This window comes from Leptonotus elevatus, chromosome 13 (assembly GCF_054856555.1).
Source record: "Leptonotus elevatus isolate MCC_2025b chromosome 13, RoL_Lele_1.0, whole genome shotgun sequence".
NCBI lineage: Eukaryota > Metazoa > Chordata > Actinopteri > Syngnathiformes > Syngnathidae > Leptonotus > Leptonotus elevatus.
The window spans coordinates 5,035,499-5,056,523 of NC_141251.1; the positions used below are offsets into that span (position 1 = coordinate 5,035,499).

General features: G+C 38.4%; 1 protein-coding gene across 3 annotated transcripts in view; it reads left to right on the forward strand.

Annotated features, from left to right (window-relative positions):
* LOC147163558 (VPS10 domain-containing receptor SorCS1-like) overlaps positions 1-21,025 on the forward strand; it is a 120,930-nt gene that overhangs the window by 92,015 nt on the left and 7,890 nt on the right. For 2 of the 3 annotated variants that reach the window (XM_086092535.1, XM_086092532.1), the window contains 16 exons: positions 297-443; positions 559-661; positions 1,223-1,299; positions 2,971-3,062; positions 3,160-3,267; positions 3,536-3,653; positions 3,808-3,941; positions 7,307-7,420; positions 8,647-8,818; positions 8,924-9,110; positions 10,047-10,180; positions 10,253-10,376; positions 11,353-11,465; positions 13,448-13,582; positions 18,357-18,456; positions 18,591-18,699. In XM_086092535.1, coding sequence (XP_085948661.1) covers positions 297-443; positions 559-661; positions 1,223-1,299; positions 2,971-3,062; positions 3,160-3,267; positions 3,536-3,653; positions 3,808-3,941; positions 7,307-7,420; positions 8,647-8,818; positions 8,924-9,110; positions 10,047-10,180; positions 10,253-10,376; positions 11,353-11,465; positions 13,448-13,582; positions 18,357-18,456; positions 18,591-18,699 — 1,967 coding nt within the window. Of the gene's footprint in view, positions 1-296; positions 444-558; positions 662-1,222; positions 1,300-2,970; positions 3,063-3,159; positions 3,268-3,535; positions 3,654-3,807; positions 3,942-7,306; positions 7,421-8,646; positions 8,819-8,923; positions 9,111-10,046; positions 10,181-10,252; positions 10,377-11,352; positions 11,466-13,447; positions 13,583-18,356; positions 18,501-18,590; positions 18,700-21,025 lie in introns of all 3 variants that reach the window. The other variant, XR_015096833.1, reaches the window with a different exon arrangement.

Consider the following 21,025-nt stretch of genomic DNA (forward strand, 5'->3'; position numbering starts at 1 on the left):
AACCGTAGAGTATAGTGCCAGTCGCCATCCCTTTGCACGTGAATTAATACAAAACAAAACAAAAAGTCTCAAGGCTGCGCCAGATGTTGTTTTGATTCCGCACGGTCCTACAGATGGTGCAAAATAGTGCTCCCTGTCAGGAAAACATCTCATCTAATTCTGACATGTCTTCCTCCCCAAACTAGAGCTCCAGCTTTGCTTTAGTTTGAATAATGTATGATTGTTTTTATCCTCCCCCTCCCCTCTGCACCATTTTTTGCCCCCACCCCCCTTTTCTTGTGTTTCATGTTTTGCAGGTTGCCGGGATTAAAGGGGTGTTTCTGTCAAATAAAGTTGTCGAGAACCAAGTGAAAACTTACATCACGTACAACAAAGGCAGAGACTGGCGGCTTCTGCAGGCCCCGCCGACGGATCTCCAAGGGAAACCGATGGATTGTGAGCAAGTAAGTCATTGGCTGACAGCAAAATTCTGCTCTTTGTACATCTGCTAACAAGACAACGGACAAACTTAACAGCGTGATTTGCATTCGGTGTGTTAACGTGTGCGTTTTCCTGTAGCCGTACTGCTCGTTACATCTGCACCTGCATGTTTCTGAGAATCCTTACACCTCTGGAAATATCGTCAGCAAAGATACAGCGCCTGGAGTTATCATCGCATCAGGTGCGGATACTATTCGTGGACCTGTTAAGTTGGGCTGTTGGGTGAACATTTCAAGATGAAGCTCAAAATGCGCTATAATCTTTTCAGGTGAACTTTTGAATGCACGTCTTTTAATAGATTTTGATTTTTCATTATAGTATTTATTTTTTCATTTTTTAAATTAATAATTACCAATAATTATTAAGATATTATTATTAATATTAATATTTTGTAATAATTAAAGATACTTAATAAGATATTATTATTAATATTAATTTGTTTTAAATAATTAAAAATAATTATTACGATATTATTATTAATATTAATAATTGCTAAATATTCCACTACATGCTTATAGGTTGTAAATAAAAAAGTAAGTTCCAACCCCCCCACCATTTGCTGGATCTGGTAAGCCACTGCACCTTGGCCCTGATGCAAGCGGATTGTAACGCGTTGGTCGGCTTTCCATAAGCAAAAAAAACGAATTAGCTAATTTGTAGTCCTCACTTTTTTCCACAAAAACCTGATTGCTGCCGTAATGTCATTTCATTTATTGCTCCTTCCTACCCCTTTGATTTGCAGGTGTAGTTGGACCCGAGCTCACCACCACTAATGTCAGCATCTTCATCACATCTGATGCTGGCAACACTTGGAGAGAGGTACAGATAATAGTATTGTCTCAATGTGCATCATACTGAGAGCTGTTTCTAATATTTTGACCCTAGCGAGTAGCTCAATATAATCAAGATGATTAGAAACCACTCTAACATAAATACCTCATGAGGGGTCCTAGCATCAAACGGCGCAAATCATCTTGGAATCATTTTTATTAAATATATAACATTTTTAATAGTCGTCAACGCTGGTAAATGAGACACTTGAAAGTTCCTTTAATTATGACGTAATGAAAAGAACGCTGATGTGTTTATAAACTCATGATATCAGTTCATCAAAAGCATGAACTCTTCACGGAAAAATTTGCATACATGAAGTAATTAGTGTATATATACTGTATATTTGAACCAAAGTTTTTTTGTGTGTGCTGTAAACTGTTGACATCATGCAAGAAGTAATGTTTCCAAACATTAACTCATTCACTGCCATTGACGGCTATAGACGTCAAAAATTCATTAGAACTATTTCTATAAAATGTTTTCCCACTTTTGTTAACAAGAGTATGAAAACCTAGATTTTTTAAAATTGTACATTAAGAACAGATGTAAAATTTGTGATTAATCATGACTTAACTAGAGAAGTCATGCGATTAATAACAATTAAAAAATTTAATCAATTTTATTCATATTTTCTTTTTTTTCTAATTGCATCAGGTGATTAACATTTTTAATTGTAATTAATCGCATGACTAGTAGTTCTCGGTTTTCATACTCTTGTTAACAAAAGTGGATTTTTTTTTTTTAGACTAATAGAAATGGTTGAAATGAATTTCTGACGTCTATAGCCGTCCACGGCAGTGAATGAGTTAATGTACAGTTGATTATTTTTCCAACAAATTAATCATGTTTTGGGGTCTTCAACATGCCTGAAAACTGATCAGTTTTTGCAAGTGCGTATCTCGTCGGGGAAATGTGAGTTAACCCCCCCTCCCCTCCATCCCCCCCAAAACAACAACAAAAAACACACCTCAAACTCATTCAATAACACCTTGAGGAAAGTAAAAATTTGGTGGACAAAAAAGTCTCAAGGACCGATGCCCGAAATTGAACGGGAAGTCGGCCATTTTGTGAAAATCTTGATCCTCTTACTTTCGGAAACTCTCACTAAAGAAATCAACATAATGAGCCCCATCTGGAATCAGGAAAAGGTTTACCACTGCAGCTTTAATTATCTTTGTTTCTTCACTCTTGGCTGTCATGATAATGTGCCCGTGAGTGTATATAAAATGCATTCCGTCATAAACCATGACTCATGTTGCGGGTGCTAATAAAAGATGGCTGATCCCCAAACAAAGTGACAGACAGTATTAAAAGTCGTACGGCAGCCTTCAGTTCTTTACTTCTCATTTCCCTAAAAAAACAAAAAACAATATGGGGCTTTCAAAAGACGACAAATAAAACACACAGATTTTTCGCCACGGGCCCGAGTCTTCTGTTACGTCAACGCATCTTGATGCTCTCGTTAGTTCAAACAACCGAGGACGACGAGTCTGCGTCTTGTTGTTTTTCGTTTGTTTTATGTATGCATGTTTGTGCCGCCTTCGCCAGCTGGCGCGTGAATGCAGAAGTAAAAAACAAACCCGAAAATAAAGCTGGCAATGCGTGTGTGTGTGTGTGTGTGTGGGTGTGTGTGTGTGTGTGTGTGTGTGTGTGTAGGTTTTTCAGGAAGAGTACAGCGTGTTCTTCCTAAATCAAGGAGGATCTCTGGTGGCTATCCGGCACACTCCTCTACCTATTAGACACATTTGGTAGGCGTCCCACTCGGCTAGCACGCTAACCATCAACCCTTCCTCTGTTTGCGATTCCATCCATTGGTGTCTGCTCTTTCTTCAACCCCCTCCCTAGGCTGAGTTTTGATGAGGGCATGAACTGGGACAAGTTTAGCTTCACCTCCTCGCCGCTCTATGTGGACGGGGTGCTGGGGGAGCCCGGAGAGGACACCCTCATCATGACGTAAGAGACGAAGAAGCTAATTGGCATGTTGCCGCACTATTAATTGAGGCACAATGACATATCAGCCTTTGAAGACTTTTCCACTCCAAGTGCCTTTGAACGCCTTTAATTTTGCCCTAGATATGTCTTCTTCTTTTTTTTTTTCATCCGCCTGCAATTGATTAAAGCCAGTCTGTTGGCCAAAATAATAATTATTTTATTTAATCTTTATTGCACCAAAAGTTCTGACCTACTTTCCCGCCCTCCCCTTTTGACTTCCCACGCGCAGAATCTTCGGTCACTTCAGTCACCGATCCGAGTGGCAGCTGGTCAAAATTGACTTCCGGTCCATTTTCCAACACCGCTGCGCTTCGGGGGATTACGTGACATGGCAGTTGGACAACGAGGTGAGTCCGTCTTCAAGCCGTCAACGGGCGAAGCTTCCCTTTGATTGGTCCATGAAAGCGAGCTGCGAAGAAGACAAAGACGCGAGGAGGAGGAGGAGGAGGAGAAGAAGAAGAAGAAGGCTGTGGAATGGTTATGATCCATTATTCATTGCAGGGAGAAGTGTGCATCATGGGAATGAAGAGAATCTTCCAGAAACTGCGAGTAAACGGCCGATGTGTCAAGGCCAGAGAACAGTACATCCCTCAGATGTCAGACTCGTGTCCGTGCACAGAGGCCGATTTCGAATGGTGAGTCTGCTCCTCCTTTGCAGCGGATCGTCAGCGGAATCACATTTGCACTCAACTGCAGCACATCATACAACATAAAGAAGCCTTTGAAAACTTTTCACTTAGTAGTCAAGCCCTCTTGTTTCTTTTTTTGTCCATTTCAAAATTAGAGCTGATACTTTACCTCAGTTTTGGAACAACACGCTTGTGAAAACAATAGAAATAGTGGTCGGCACGTCAAATCATTTTTTACTCATTCACTCCCAGCCATTTTCACTGAAGCAACCTCCTTCGCTCCCAGCTGTTTTTACTGGATTTAGCAAGGCCCACAGAATATTGTGTTTCTATTGCTATAAAAACATGGAAGCTACCAAAAGAAAGACTAGAGTCTCTTCTTTCATCAGGAAAAATACGTATATTTGTATCTGTGTCCGTTTTGCAGCAATTAGCATTAGAATATAGCTAAGTTCCATTATTATTCACAAATCTGCTTAAAACTGGGGGTAAATGAGCTCGTTTGCAACATGGCCCTGGTTGGTCTCTTCTCCTCTACTGCCACCTGCTGGCCGTTTTTTGTAATAACTACCATTGCTTCAACCGTTTTCTGCAGTTGAGAGGCTGCATCAAAGCCTTCTGTATGCTCTAGCATATAAAAAAAACATAAAAAACATACAAATATCATACGTTTTTGGGAGCAAATGAGTTAATATCATTTTACATTCATTTCAATGGTGAAAGTTGATTCGGGAAACCATTAAACTCGCATTTTCATTAAATAAAATTAGAAAGTTCCACTAGCATAATGCTAACATGCAATGCAAAATGCCTTATGCAAAATTAGCCTGTTCCGGTCATTAGAAACCTCCAAACAAGCTACTTTAACACACGTACGGAGCAGCAACACGTACAGATTATACAACGCTGTGGGAACAATTAATATTACTGGAGTTTAGTTGGTGACCTTCTCTATCACTTAAAACCCTGCGAAGAAAGAAGAAAACCCAAACTCTCTTCGCTAGGCAAATCACAAATCTGCTCCGAACTGTGGGTAAATTAGCTTTTTTTGCAACATGGCCCTGGTTGATCTCTTCTCCTCTACTGCCACCTGCTGGCCGTTTTTTGTAATAACTACCATTGCTTCAACCGTGCAGTTGAGAGGTTGCATCAAAGTATGCTTCAGCATTAAAAAAAAAAACTAAAAAAAACATGACGTGATGATGATTGTGACAATTTCAATATCACGATATTGCAGTTAATGTTTTATCCCCTTTAGTAACTGTAGCCTTCCTCTCGCTAACTTGTCGTGTGAATGCGAGTGTGAATGCTTGTAAGTCTATATCTGGGAACGAACCTAATGTGTTATTTAATAAAAAAAATGGCTGGATGGACAAATGTATTAAATAATTCAATTGTTGTAAAGAATACCCCCCAAGTAATTGTTGCGCCAATTTGTTGTCCCTATCAGTAGCCTGCTTCCCCTCAGTGTTTTCATCGATGCCTTTCAGACAGAACTCGCCGAAGCGGGACATTGCAGTGTCTGTGAACAGATAATTAGATGAAGAGCGACTAGGGTTCTAAAGACAACAGCTTTCAGCAGAAGTGGGTCTTGGTGGTTCCATTTCACTTCACAGGCCTCACTTCTGATACGACATCGGCAACTGATAGGAAAATTCGGGTTCAACACATCAGTTCTGTATTGGTACTTTTGGGAAGCCGTCTGGGGGGGAAAATGCTTGAAAATGGACTTTGATGGCAAGTGAACGGGCTACTGATTAGGCGGGAACATTCTGTTAAGTATGCACTCATATGACTTTGGCCCCCTGTTACGTTGAAGAGGAAGTCAACCCCCCAAAAAATTCTTGACAAAAAATATATTCTAGTGGAATATGAGTTAAGCAGCAAAAACCCAGCAGTTTTTATCAATATCAGAAGGCGGCCATTTTGCCACTTGCTGTCGAGTGAAAATGACATCATAGTTGCTCAGGTCTCAGGTAACGACCGATCACAGCTCAGCGTCAGGAAACAGGTGAGCTGTGATTGGTTTTCTTTGGTTCCCTCGGGTTCCCTCGGGTCCCCTCGGGTCTCCTGACGGCGGTGTTCGGTTTAGGTGAACGGTATGGGATTTTTTCTAATAGGTTTTTGGTGTGCTAACAAATACACGCACGCACGCACACACGCACGCACGCACATACACATACTCACCCACATACAAAAAAATATATATATATATATAAATAATAATAATAATAAAATAAAAAAGAGCAATGATGATGACATTTCCGAATGAACAATACTGAGCTCTTTAAAAAAAAAAATAATAATAATAAAAAAAAGAAAACAGGTGAGCTGTGATTGGTCGTTACCTGAGACCTGAGCAATTGTGATGTCATCTTCAGTCGACAGTAAGTGGCAAAATGGCCGCCCCCTAAGATGGATAAAAATGGCTAGATTTTGCTTCATAACTCTTATTCCACAAATACAATATTAATCAAAATGTTATGTTTAGACAAGTGAGGTCCCATATAACATGTTTAAGGTTGACTTCCACTTTAAAGCTTCGTCTTCAAAAATTCCTAATACAATTTTCACTTTGAAGGAGACCAGTTGAGGCTTTCTCGACTGAAGTGTGCTGTCCAAATAATTCTTCTTGACCGCAATTCAAAAACGGAAAGGTACCAACATTTGCCCAAGTGGGTTTTTTAAATATTAATGCTGTTTCTTTACAAAATGACAGCATCATTTGCTGTTCAGTCTTCTTCGTTTTTTTTTTTTTTTTTTTTTTGGTTTAGCTACAGAACAATAGTCATCTTAAAATTAAATTATAATCGTGAGTGGTAGTCATCTCAGAAGAAGCATGTAATCAGCCTGGCAAAAAGAAGAGGAATCACCGCTCAACATTTCAAGGAGATCATTTTTAACTGATACAAAGAGCTCGTTTGACAGCGGCGCATTGTCGCGTCTCCCGTGTATAGTTTAGAACTGGCTCCTCGGCAAGACTTAATTAGGAGTTGTTTCTTTTTAGCGTTTTAAGTGTAATTCATGTGACAGGTTCACGCGTGTTAAGTGTTTCCCCCTCTGTCTTGTACTTTTATTTCTTTGATCGGGAGCGAAATGAAAGACGCTGGCGTGCATATTTAGCCATCCTTAACACCACTTTGTCAAATTCTGTGATGAAAAGAGCCTGAAAATAATATTATTTTTTTTTTTTTTTAAAGAGACAACACTTTGTTATGATGGCCTCAACTTTAATAATTTAAGCATCAAATCTCAAGTACACTCATAGGCCAGATATCCTAAATTCTGTTTTAGCTTGTGTAATATCTGACTTTTGAATGCAAGCTTTTTTTCCTCACGCCGAGTGCATATTTGTGTTCTGCATGTAACAGCGACTACGGATTTGAGAGGCAGGTCGATGGGAGCTGCACTCCGGCGTTCTGGTTCGTTCCGTCGGCCACGTCCAGAGATTGCATCACCGGGGACAGCTTCCTTAATTCCACAGGGTACGCGGTCACTTCATTTCACTGCCGTGTCACACGCAGAGTAGTAGCAGGGCGCACAGATGCTAAACATGTCTTTCCGCTCATCTTCTGTTTTCATAAAAACAACCACCAGAAAGCTGTACTGTGCAGCATATACGGAACAATGGGGTCAAAGTTAAGGTAAAGGGTTTTTGGGTCAAGGTTCTAGTTAGAGTTTAAATCAAAATTGGATGATTTCCCTTTCGGTTAGGATTAGGGTTGGATTATATAGAGAAAGATAAAGTTAGCCCATTTTCGGGTTAGCGTTGGAGCTTGAGCTCGGTTCTTGCGTCGCTGTGACCTGTCCTGGCTTGGTGTCTTCCTATCTATCTGCACACTTATCGAGTTGAAACCAGTCAGGTCACACAGGGGTGGCTAAAACAGTATAAGAGTAGAAAGCATTTTGGACAGATTAGACCTTCTTCCGCATTCATTAAAAAAGGCTCCACAGCAGTCTACTCGATCTTTCTGGCATCCAGTAAATAGTTCAATCGAGAATATGCAGTCTTCTGGTTGTTATTATTAGTACAGTGAGCATTAAACGTTCCCATCAGAACTTTACACTCTAAAAACTATGGGTCAAAAATTGACCAATCCGCTACTTGGGTCAATTTGACCCAACTTTGAGTCAAGAAATGGGTCAACTAGTGTAAAACACCTCATAAATATTGGTCAGATCCTTTGCTTGAGTCAAAAAGTTGACCCATAATTGGGTTCCTTTTGCCAAACCTGTTTTTAGAGTGAAGGGTTAGCCTTAGGTCAAGGGTCACCAGCCTTCCTGAAAGTGAGAGCTACTTCTTGATTACTAATCAATGTCAAGGGCTCCTATTTTGGATGCGTAAACGATTCATGAAGTTAGGAAACAATGTCAGTATTGCAGCACTTTATTTCTAGAAATCTCTGCAGTTGTTTACATTTTCAAATGATCATTTAGACAACATTACTTGAAAATCCCAATGTCTCATTATTTGCGAGCCATTTTTAGAACAGGCCCGCGGGCTACTCATGTGGACCCCCAAGGCTATGGGACCACCTTTGCGACCCCTGCCTTAGGCAATGGGTCATGCTTAGCAGTGAATTAGTAGGGTCTGATTTATTGTTTTAGCAATATTACACCTACCACAATAAAACAGGGGATGCCTGACTGATTGCTTTTTCTTGACGGAAAAACGTATTTTCACTCGTGCCCTCCCTGGCTTCAATGGCAGATACCGCAGAGCGTTGTCTAACAACTGCACAGAGGGGACTCTGCTAAAGTACAGCCCCAAGCGGCAGAAGTGTCCCAGTCAAGTTCCCAGGGGCCTGCAGCTCTTCACCAGCGAGGGCACGCTGGTCGCCACGCTCAACAGGAACGTCACCTTCTTGGTCTTCCTCGAAGAGGTGTGCTGACTTTCTCGACAAGACTCGAGCGACGAGCGTCACAAGGGTGTTGTTGTTGTTGTTGTTGTTGTGTCAATGATTGTGTTTCCTCTGCCGGCTTTGAAGGGCCTCAGCTCCACGACGAGCGTCACGGTGGACTTTGGCGACGGCACGGCGATCTCCTACGTGAACATCAGTTCTATAGAGGACGGAGTCAAGCACGTCTACAGCAAAGTTGGCATCTACCAAGTTGCTGCCATAGCCAGCAACGTTCTGGGTTTTGATAGGGTGACGCTCTATCTTCACGTCACTTGTGAGTCGCCGGCTTCATGTCAGTGCTGCGCGGAGTCTCTATTATTGAATATCAACACAATCTTTGGTCCAGGAAGGTGATAATGCAAGTTTTAATTATGGTGCTAAGCGTAAGAGTTCATTAATATGAACTCATTCACTCCCAAAGCCATTTTCACTGAAGCAACCCCCTTCGCTCCCGGCTGTTTTACTGAATTTTGACTGATATTGCAAGGTCCACAGAATATTCTGTCCTATTGCTATAAAATCATGGAACCTACCAAAAGAAAGATGAGAGTTTCTTCTTTCATCAGGAAAAAAAAGTATATTTGTATCTGTTTCCGTTTCGCAGCGATTAGCATTAAAGTATGGCTAGTTTCCTCATTATTCACAAACCTGTTGAAAACACTGTTAAAAAGAGCTTATTGCAACATGGCCCTGGTTGATCTCTTATACTCTGCTGCCACTTTTTTGTAATAACTACCATTGCTTTAAGCGACCTCTTCATGTCAGAAACTGTATCAAAGCCTTCGGTATGCTCTAGCATAAAAAAAAACATATTAAAAACTTATAAATACGTTTTTGGAAGCCAAGGACAAAGTATTAAAAACGTATTTATACGTTTTTGGTTTTGAATGAGTTAATATGGCCTTTAAAGCAACAGTATAGCTTTAAAATGAGTAACTATATGCTGTATTTCCATAAAGAGAACACTGCATCTGCACCTCATGTGGTGCTAGTACTAGTGCCATTGTTCACTTTGTGTTGTGTAGACTAATTTTACAAGCAATCCAAAATAATTTCACAGCAAAATTAAGCAAAAAAAAATCATCTTCGTTGCAGCTCCTGTATAACCTCAAATGGTGTTTCAACTGTGTTGCTAACCAAAACAGCAGCACCTAAGCACATACAGTGGAACCTCTATTTTCGATAATTTTTTTTTGTTTCCTGCTCAAAGGTCAGCTCGAGCAGGTGCGGGTCTCGGCTCCGTCCGTGGCCGTCAAGAACAAAGCCGTAAACTTCACGACAACGCTGCGGCCCGTCAACGTAGGGACGGTCACGTATTACTGGTGGTTTGACAACAAAACAGAGGTGAGATTTAGCCTCCTGTTGTTCAATTAACGCGAGTGACAGCCTCCATACGTTTCCTCGTTGGCCTTTCAGCCTTTGCTGAGTCTGGATGGAGGGATGTCCTTCACATTCTCCCGGGAGGGAATTCACGTGGTCACCGTTCAGGCTTCAGTCGGGAACACGGTCCATCAGGACCACATGACGGTGGCAGTTTATGGTAAACGCCCCTTTATGTTATATTTCTTTTTCACGTCATGTTGACAGGCAAACCAGATATCTGCTACTTGGTCACAAGCAAGCTGGGCCCTTTAAAGGCATACTTGACTCATTGAGCCATTTTCAGCAGTAAAAAGTTAATATTTTGTCCAGAATGAACTTCATTATTTTTCTTGTACAAATAATACATAAAAAATAAAAATAAAAATAAATCCCAATTGCTGTCAACTGAAGATGACATCACCTGTGCTGAGGAAGTAGGTAACGACCAATCATGGCTCACCTGTTTTCTGGGTTTGGTCAGCAAACTGAAAAAGGTTCAATGAGTCAAGTATCCCTTTTAAGCAATACAAACTGTGCAGAAATGCATCTACAGTTAATGTAACAATACTCATTTATTATCCTCTGCAAAAAATATATATATAAAAAAATAAATTACTGCAGCATAAGAATCAGATGTGAAACTCTTCTATATGTATTATGTGCAGCTGTATTACACTGCCCCCTGGTGGCCAAGGTGTGCTACAAAAAATGTCTGCGTGTGTGTTTTTGTGAGATGGATTAACATTTGTTTCAGTAGGGAAAGATGATTTTTTTGTTTTTCGATATGACTGTTTTCACTTTCAAGCATGTTCACATTTGGGAAAATGTTCAGGATTTTTTTTTGGATCAGTTTGAACATTACTGTTTTTGGCTTTCATTGGCGTATCTATTTTTTCTCTCTCTTTGTGACACAATTTATGTGCTCCTTCTTTGTCATTAAAGTTAAGTATTTAAGGCCGTATAGATTAGAATCTATTTTCAGGGTTTTACATTTTTTAATTCAAGTCCAGACCACCAAGATTTGATATGGAACCTCTAACTGTGAGCCAAACACGCTAGCCAATTTACGTACACTTTCAAACTGATCATCACAATTGATTTGGGTTCCATGCTGCAATTAAAGATGCTAACGATGTCATCTTTGTGCTTTCCAGATTATTTCCAGTCACATATTCTGGCCTTCTCCTCTAATCTGGATGACTCCAATCCCGGCCTCTCTGAGTGGCGCACGGACATCGGGCGGGTGGTGAAGCGCTCCGTGGTCCAGGTTAGGAAACCCACAAATGTCACTTTCTTTCCTTCTGCAATGCCTGCCTAAACAAATATGTTGAACTGCTTCTACAAAACGGTCTCCAAAAGAGGTTTTCTGCTCAAAAGGAGTCACCTTTACTTACTAATAAATGTACCATAATGGACATCCTATGAATTGTCTATGCTTTCACCGCAGCTTACTTATATTTACAGTGGGCGTCTTTTAATGCGTTTATTTGTGCTGTTGGCCAAACGTGGGTGCGTGTATAATGCAGTGTATTTCAAAAACGACGCACTCACATTGACAGGGTTTAACCAATTTGTGTGTTTGTGGCTCTATCTGTGGGGATTTAGCCGACTTGAATCCACCTCGCTATCATGCCACAGCTGTAAAAAATCATCAATAACTATATGAAAACAGCGCACAGCTTTGCCACATGCATCCTCGAGAGCAGTTCACAATCAATATTTATCTGATAACAAAAATGTTAACACTTTTAAATGAAAATACCGCATATTCACCATTGATTATTAATCATATTAATGTGTACAAGTCTATGGAGGACCAAAACTGCCCAAAATAAAAAAATTGCTAAATAAATAAATGACTAAAAGTGACCACCACTTGCAACTTGAGTCGAGGTGACAGTGGACACGATAGCCGAGCCGCTCACTTGACCAAGGCAGTTTGCAACGGCGGAGTCCAACCCAAGACACCGCCCCCTCATTTGAATAACATTTCGACCGAGCAGAGCGTCTGCAGCATGAAATAAATAAATGTGAGGGCAAAGCGTTTTTATTGATTGATTGATATTGAATTCTATTTATGTATTTATTTTTGTATTTATTTCAACATTTATTTTTTATTTTATTTTTATTTTTTTAACCTCGGTTTTTTTTTTTTTTACTTCATATATATATATATATATATATATATATATATATATATATATATAAAAATTCCATACATTTTTATTTTCACTTTTAGTCTTTGATTTATCTATCTATTTAGTCATTTATTTATTTTTTATTTGGCAGTTTTGGTCCTCCATACAGGTCGCCTGAACCATTGAACCATTTTGCTCTGACCGACCAATCAGAGCGCATAAAAGTGCTGACATCATCGAGGGGTGAGGACAAATTTAGAAATCAGATTGTTTGAGTTAATAGTGCATTTGTGAATATAGGCCAACACTACTGACTTGGAAGGCACCGGGCAGATTAGATTGACATAGCAACAGAGAGAGACTGACTTTTGATTGGATAAAAAAAAAAACTCCACTGTAAACAGAGCAGCCAAGAGAAAAGCTACAACATGAATCCATATATCCGCTACATACTGGATTTGTAATTCCAAACTGAGAATATCCAGCTCTTTGTGTGTGTATTTTTTTTTTTTTGTATTCACGGCTCCATGACGCATGTCCAATTGTGCCTCTTGAGAGCAAAAAAAAAAAAAAAAATCAGGATTGTATGACTCCAACCGTGTCGATGTAAATCCAGCCTTGCACGTCAAGGTCGGCATAATTCCACGGCGTACTTATTACAACCTCGCTCTTTTCAAAGCGACACAAAAGAGCAGTTAAATCCATGTCTCGACATGGCCGACCGTCGTCAAAAGAGCGGCAGAACCCTCGATATGGCTCATTATAGGAGTCGACGTCCAAAAGACAGCCGGTTATGTAAAAGACCTGGATAGCGAGCTCTAAATATATCTCCGCGTATGAAACATTCACTTTGACCTTCTGTCTTGTCAGACCGTGCAATCTTCTGACAGCCGACCTCTGCTCACAGCACAAATGCACTAAAAGCTGCCCTTTTTTTTTTTCGAACAAAAACTGTCAGATTGAACCGGCGTGTTAGCGCTGATTTGCGCGTCCTGACTTGACAGTGAATGCTACTTAGGGAAATGAGACATGAAGCAGGAAGCCAACAGTGTTTTTTTTTTTTGTACAGTTGTATCATATTTGGATGAGTTTCTTGGGATTGTTGTTAAAGGTCACCGGGATCAGCGAGGATCAGCTGTTGGTCACCGTGCTTCCTGGTTTGCCAACCATGGCCGAGATCTTTATTGTTCCCGAGAGGAGGCGAAGAGGCGGCACCATGGGTGAAAAGCGGAAACACCTGGAACAGGTATACAGTTCATATATAATATATTGTACGTTTGTATTTGAAATTGGATATTCTTATAAATTAGTTTACATCGATATGTTGTATCTTAGATTTTCCATATAGGCATGTTGTAATTTAGATATTTTATTTTTATTATATTTAAAATTTTATAGTAATAAGTAATAATACAGGATTTTTTTTAAATAATTATTTTTTTGTTAGATTTTATAGCTGTATATGGTATTATAATATAGTTTACATATTGTGTGTATTATAGTTGCTTTTTGATTAAAAAAAATAAAAAAATAAATATGTATATATATTCTATAAAGAAATTTTAATGGGCTTGGGGTTATGCAAATTGCACCAACCGTGTTCACTTGAAATTTATTACATTTAAGAATGTAAATTTCTAAGATGATGATGATAATAATAATAATAATAATAATAATAATAAATGTGTTTGTAATGTATAAATTTATATGCATTATATGAATTATTAACGCATTTAAAATGTACAGTATGACAATAATAATTGTATAATATTTGTATTCATGTTTTTAAAGTTGCATTACTACGATTACGATTTTTTGTTACCACCAAGAAACAATAATTATCTATAATAAGAAAAATAATCATATACTTATATAATTACATAATTAAAAAAAATAAAAGTAAAATAGTAGTAATAGAAATATGTAATGATAATGTATGTGCTATTCTGTATTAAACTCATTATATAGTTTAATTCATCTTTTAATTAAAAGCTATATATTTTTGAGTATTTATAGTAAGAATAATTTTAGAGTTGTAGTCATTTTATACTTATTTATTGTCATTAGTAGTTACTCAATGTACTGTAATACAAAAAGTAGATAATAATGAATCCGTCTTACATGCATTAAATTAAAACTGACGTATATCTACGTATACCGTAAACTGCAATCACAATAACATAAATGAATGTTTTTTAATGTTTATCAGCATTTTTTTTTTTTATTGTGGACCAGACTGATCGCTATCCTCCATGAATAACATTTATTGTCTTTTTAAAGGTAAATTCTTTGACAAATGTATGAGATTGTACAAGTGTACCTAATATTCTGGCAATACTAAACGGTAAGTAAGCTGTGTGGAAAAGTCGCTATCCTAGTTCATAAAGCCTTTAATTGCTCAAAGTGCTTTTTACTGCATACGTGATCAAGTTTGCAGTTAAAGTTAAAATTGCATTTACAGCAGGTGGACCTCAATGACTACATCCATTAAACAACACTTTACCCTTCATTACCTTTAAAAAGCCCAAAATCGGTGCCGTTACTTCAACTCCATATGCCACACTTAAATGATCTTATTTCCTACCTGTTTATTTTCACCAGTCGGTGACCAGAAGCCTCTCCGCGAATCAAAATCTGTTTAAAGAGGCGAGAAAATCAAGCAGCTGCGTTTCTCACTGATCATCGTTACGGCTGTTTTGCATTTCACACACGTTCCCGTTGGCACTTTTTCTGTCTTGGAAACTCAGTGTGAAGGCATAAAAAAAAGAAGAAGTTACTTTTATAAATAATTCTCTGTGAGCGTTTGATTCTAAACATAGAAACCCAATTTGGATTGGGATGCTCTGCGTTGCTTTGTAACTTGCACCAACAATGTGCTTAATTAGCTGCATCAAGCAAACTTGAAGGTACATGCATCGTAATGAATTCATAATAATTGACACTTTCTTCTATGTAAGCGGGTAGAACAAATTAGTGGAAAAATTAACAAGCACTTTAATTCTAAATTATTATCACTTCATGGTCTTTGTTTTTTTGTGACGTTTGCATTACAGTAGTCATGAATCTTGTCGATGTACTGTATTCCCTCAACATTATTAGGCAATGGCGGAAATGGCGGAAATTGTTTGCTCCAAATCAATTTACTGAGTTGATTTTACTTGTGTTTTTAATAGATTTGGCCCAACAGTTTTGTAAACTTTTATTATGTGGGAAATCCAACTTTCACAACAGAACAACTTAAAACATTTGATTAAATTGCCCAACTACTTTTTGCCTCCTCAAACGTATTTTTTAGATTAAAATAATAATAATAAAAATGTATCCAATACTGTACTATTTTTTCCCTTGTTTTTAAAAAAAATAATTTTAAATGTAATTTTATTTTTTTAATCAATGTAGGGTTGAAGGTGATTTGGCGCCTATCCCAGTTGATTTTGGGACAAGATTGTGTTTGATTGATTGATTTATTTATTTATTTATTTATGTTCATTAATTTATATATATATATATTTTATCATTACTAGAACCAGCGAAATTACATTTCTTTGCGCTTGTTTCAATGTGTGGCATATGTTTCAATGACAATTAGAAGATGCAAGTGTACCTAATTTTGTGACCTGATATGTAATGCTGTAATAATCTCAACACTAGAGGGCAATGTCGTCCCATAGAAACATGACTATTCAGTCCACAATAGAGGGGATAGTATACATGATTGTTTGATATATTTTTTCTTTACTCATTTTCAACTGCAAATTGACACGGTTATAATAATTATAATGGGAGCACGGTGGACTCGTGGTTAGCACGTCTGCCTCACAGTCGGTCCTGGGTTCGAATCTGAGCTCGGGCCATGCATGTTAGGCTCATTGAAAACTCCAAATTGTCCATAGGTGAGAATGTGAGTGTCCCTTGCAATAGGCTGGCGACCAGTCCAGGGCGTACCCCACATCCCGCCCCAAAGTCAGCTGGGATAACCTCTAGATTACCCGTGACCCTAATGAGGACAAGCGTCATCGAGACTGAACAGATGGATAATAAAACCATCGTACTTCTAATCTTCTCCAGACGTCCTCTGTTGCGAAAGTGATCAATAAAATAGCGAGACGAGCAAATTTTTTACCCCGCGAGCAGGTTACACCTCGGCGTGGCCTGAGTAAACACGACTGTTGGACCTCACGCTCCGTCTTGAACAAAGTTAATAGGTATTTAATTACATTGATGCATCGTATAATTGGCAGCAAGCGCGGAGGCAAACCGGGGCAGGCGGCCTGGATTGGGAATTGAAGTGATGTATTTATCGTAAGCCTGTCTGATTACCTGGCAGAAGCGCCCGGACAATAGGGTCATAAATCTTCACTTCGCTCAGCCCCGCCCCCTAAAACACACGCATACACACTCGTGTTTGGCGTGCATGTGTGCAGCAGGCTTATTAAAATATGTAATAGATGTACTGACCCTGATATGCCACTAGAACAAAAAGTAATTATTCATAGTGCGCCGAGCGCTCTAATTTCAACCAGTAGAAAGATTTTAGATGGAGTGAGGTGGACTTATTGAGGCAGAAGCTAACAAGTCGGATGGGCTCTCTTATTGTGTGACGGCCTCGTGTAGGCTACTTTGATAGCGGTGGGCGGGGCGTTTGAGACCTGGGCCTTTAGGGGGGGGGGGGGGGGGGGGGGGACTAAATCCACCACTCAATACCGCCGCTATCACGTTACAATGACAGAAATGTTATAAAATACAATATATGTCTGGAGCAGTTAAGGAACCAGTATTTACCTAATCTTACAACATACTCTCCAAAAATATTGATAAATAAATGTATTACTGGATTACTGTAATCAGCCAGTCCTCCCTCAAATAGATCCAGTTGGTTCAAAATGTCGCTGCTCACCTCCAAACTGGAAAATGTATGAGGGAGCACTTACATTTAATTCTGGCTAGCATGCTATGCTACATTTACTTAAGTAGCATATTTTTAACATACTTTTTTACTTTTACTTGAGTAATTGTGTTAAAAATAAGTGATACTTCTACTTGATTCCATTCCATTCCATACATTGCTACTTTTATCTTTCTGAATCTATGATTGCTTTCACGATCCATTAGGTTTGGTTTGTCAGAGAGACTTCCTGCTTGGGAGCTGTCACATGACTCTGTTTCACCAATCCAATGGGATTTCAAGTGCTTTTTGACTTGATTTGACCAATCAAAAGGAGCCAAACAGTCACATGACAGCAGTTGGTTATTTTATAAAGCCAACATGTATTATAGTGTCAGTGAGCAGGATTTTGGGTATTATCAAGTCCTATTTTATATTTTTGTCTAGTTGACATTCATTCATTGGTTAAAAAAAATATTTTGAAGTTACTCACCGATTATTTGAGTAGTTAATTAATTAGTGGAGGACTACTTTTACTCTTAATTGTGTATGATTTCTGGCTATTTTACCCACCACTGCCCTCTAATGGCTGCTTGTGCACTTGAGAAGTTTATGGGCGGATTATGTTGTTGACATGGCAACACATAAGAGGCTGAAATCTGATTGGATTAAAAAAAAAAAACTTTCTGTAATGGAAGCAGTGCAGCCAAGCAAAAATGAGCGTTTGATGAAATGACAAATTTAGTTGGTTTAATTTAGAATGTAGGTTTTAAGAGTTGAATTATATTTAACTTGCTGGCTTGCTGAACTTTTAAACGTGTTACAAAAGACAAATCACATCTGTCACAACAGAAGACAAAAACTGATATATATTTATTTTGAAATGTCAGTGACTCACCAAAGCAAAACGCCCTTTACCTGACAGGACTTCCATCAGCATCAAACGCGTGCCACCTCCTTGCTGTTTGGGATTTTTTTATTTTTTATTTTCCCCCTCACCACATTTGCTTCGCTTTAGAAGGAGAAGAAATATTCATAATTCAAGCGGCTGAAGGAAAATGACTAAGGCTAAAATATTGATGGCGCCGGCGCTGCCGCTAACCGTTTGCCACTCCTCCCTCCTCCTTTCTCGCAGCTCTCTCAGGTGCTGCTAAGTGCTCTAAACCAGGACCTGGTCCAGTTCACACTCAAGGCGGGAGTGCAGGTGAACGTCTACGCCAGCAGACTGTCGCCAGGTGAGCGCGCATGCACACCTCGGGGACACGCGGGTTCCATTCAGGTGACCGCACGGGTCGGATGTTTGTGTTCGCGTGTGTGTATTCGTGTTGTTAATTGCCGTTTGGCCTCGCTGTTTTCTTTTTCTTTGAAGCTCCTCTGGTGGACGGCAGCGATAGCAGCCACAGCAGCACTGCAATTATAATGCTGGTGGCCGTGGCTCTCATGGGTCTGCTTGTCTTTGTCATATATAAATTCAAAAGGTACAGTACAAAAATACAAATGCACCAGTTGAGTTGCAAAAAAAAAAGACATTCACATGACATTTTGCTGGCGTCGGGCCGAGAACGTGTACCTCCAAAATAGTCACTTTTCAGGAGACCAGTAAAATTGACCAGTAAAATTGCACCATCAAAGAGAGCGAGCCATTTTCAACACTTTAATTAGTAAAAATAGTATAGATTTTTGAAAAATTAAGATTTTTTTAATTTTATTTTTTTATAAGGTTTTGGCCTATATCATTAAAAAAAATACAAATACATACAAGCCATTTGATTGTTATCTCAATATAATAATAACGGTAATAAAAAAAAATATATATTTTATTTTTATTTTTTTATATCACTTTATAAAAAAAATACATAGTAAAACTTCTCAGATTAGTAACAGAGCTAAAATTAACATACAGTAAGTTTGCATTTTTAGCATAGAATTTGCAAATAAACCAAAAGTTGCCTGTTGCCATTTACATAAATAGCATGTAATGTTAAAACACATTACAGTGCTTAAGAAAAAAATTGTAATTTGAGTAACAGGACTGAAGTCAGGAAGTCAGAGCTGAAATTGTTTGATTTTATCCAAGCTATATTTGGGGGCTATTTAAAAATATGAACTATTAAAATAGAAAAAAATGATGTGTGTACTTATATATGTTTTTCCCCCCAAAATAATAAACTATAATTAGGATATTTAGGAAACACAGATATGTTAAAAAAATAAAAATACATAAAAAATATTTAAAAATTAAAAATTCAAGGTAGTTTAAATTAGTTTAAATTAATTAATTACATTAATTAATTACATTTTTAAAACATGCTATCAAGTCAGTTAGTTCCAGTTAATTTTATTGTGAAAAAAATAGCACCAATTCAGTGGAATGGCTCATATATGCTGTATATCGCGGTACCTTGACCCTTGACCTTTACAAGTACCCCAATTTAAGACTTTTTCAAATTACAAGCCATCGCTTGGTTGATTTTTAATGTGTTTTGTCTTAATGTTATAAGCAAAAAAAAATCAGTTACAAGTGAGCTTCTGCATATCGAGAGAGAGCGCACAAAAAATTGCAAGGTTCCTGCAGAAAGATAGCATATGTGAGTGTGTGTGCGCATTTGGTCATAATTGCCTGATTTAAATTTGTCCCGTCACCTATCAGCAATCACCTCACGGCTGAACTCCCTGAAAACTTCCCACAAGTATTTAGCCGCCATATATCTGTGAGTTATGGACGCGGACGACACAATAATAGCTGCAGGAATAAGACAATTCCCCTCTGTCTCAATCGGCGCAATATTACAGCCAATGACAGCCAAATCAATTCTCCCCCGCCCCCAGTGCCAAATGGGTGTCAGAGCCCCGCAGTTATCAATATTCATCGGTGTGACAATGTGAGACTTGACCTTTAGGAAATGCTAAACACGGACGCCCAAGGTGAGGCGTCGCCCGCCGGGATGGCAGCAAAGGGTGACGAGATAAGTCCTGAGACAACATGCGTTAGAAAGTCCGGCATGTACAGGAAATAAAAAGGATTTTGCAAGGCCCACAGAATATTGTGTTCTCTTGCTATAAAAAACATGGAACCTACCAAAATAAAGATTAGAGTCTCTTCTTTCATCAGGAAAAAAAAAGTATATTTGTATCTTTTTCCGTTTTGCAGAAATCAGCATTAGAATATAGCTAAGTTTCATCATTATTCACAAATCTCTTTAAAACAGTGGGGGAAAGATTTTTGCAACATGGCCCTGGTTGATCTCTTATACTCTGCTGCCACCTGCTGGCCGTTTTTGTAATAACTACCATTGCTTCAAGCGTTCTCATCAGTTCAGAGGCTGCATCAAAGCCTTTTTTTTGTATGCTATAGTATAAAAAAAAACATTTAAAAAAGAAACATAAAAAAACTTATAAATACGTCGTTGGGAGCATTTTAATATTTAAAATTGAAAATATTTATACGTTTTTAGGACCAAATGGGTTAATAGAATGCAAATAATTGAACGGTGTTTGCATCATAATTTCATGCCTCAATTCAAGAGACATTGTGCTGCTCCTTCTGGCGTGTATGCCAAGACACACATTTTGTGAAATATTTTTTTTATTATTATTATTATAATATGTCTTTTTTATTTTTATTTTTTACAAAATCTACTTTTTTATTATGCTAATTTTCCAAAGTCAATATTGTTTAATTTATATGAATTTATTAATTCATTTTATAGCTTATAGCACAAGACCACCACTACTGAGAGCGCAAAAAGAGCGTCTTGGTGCCGTATAATGAACAGTTGCATCTATGAACGAAGAGAATTAGTG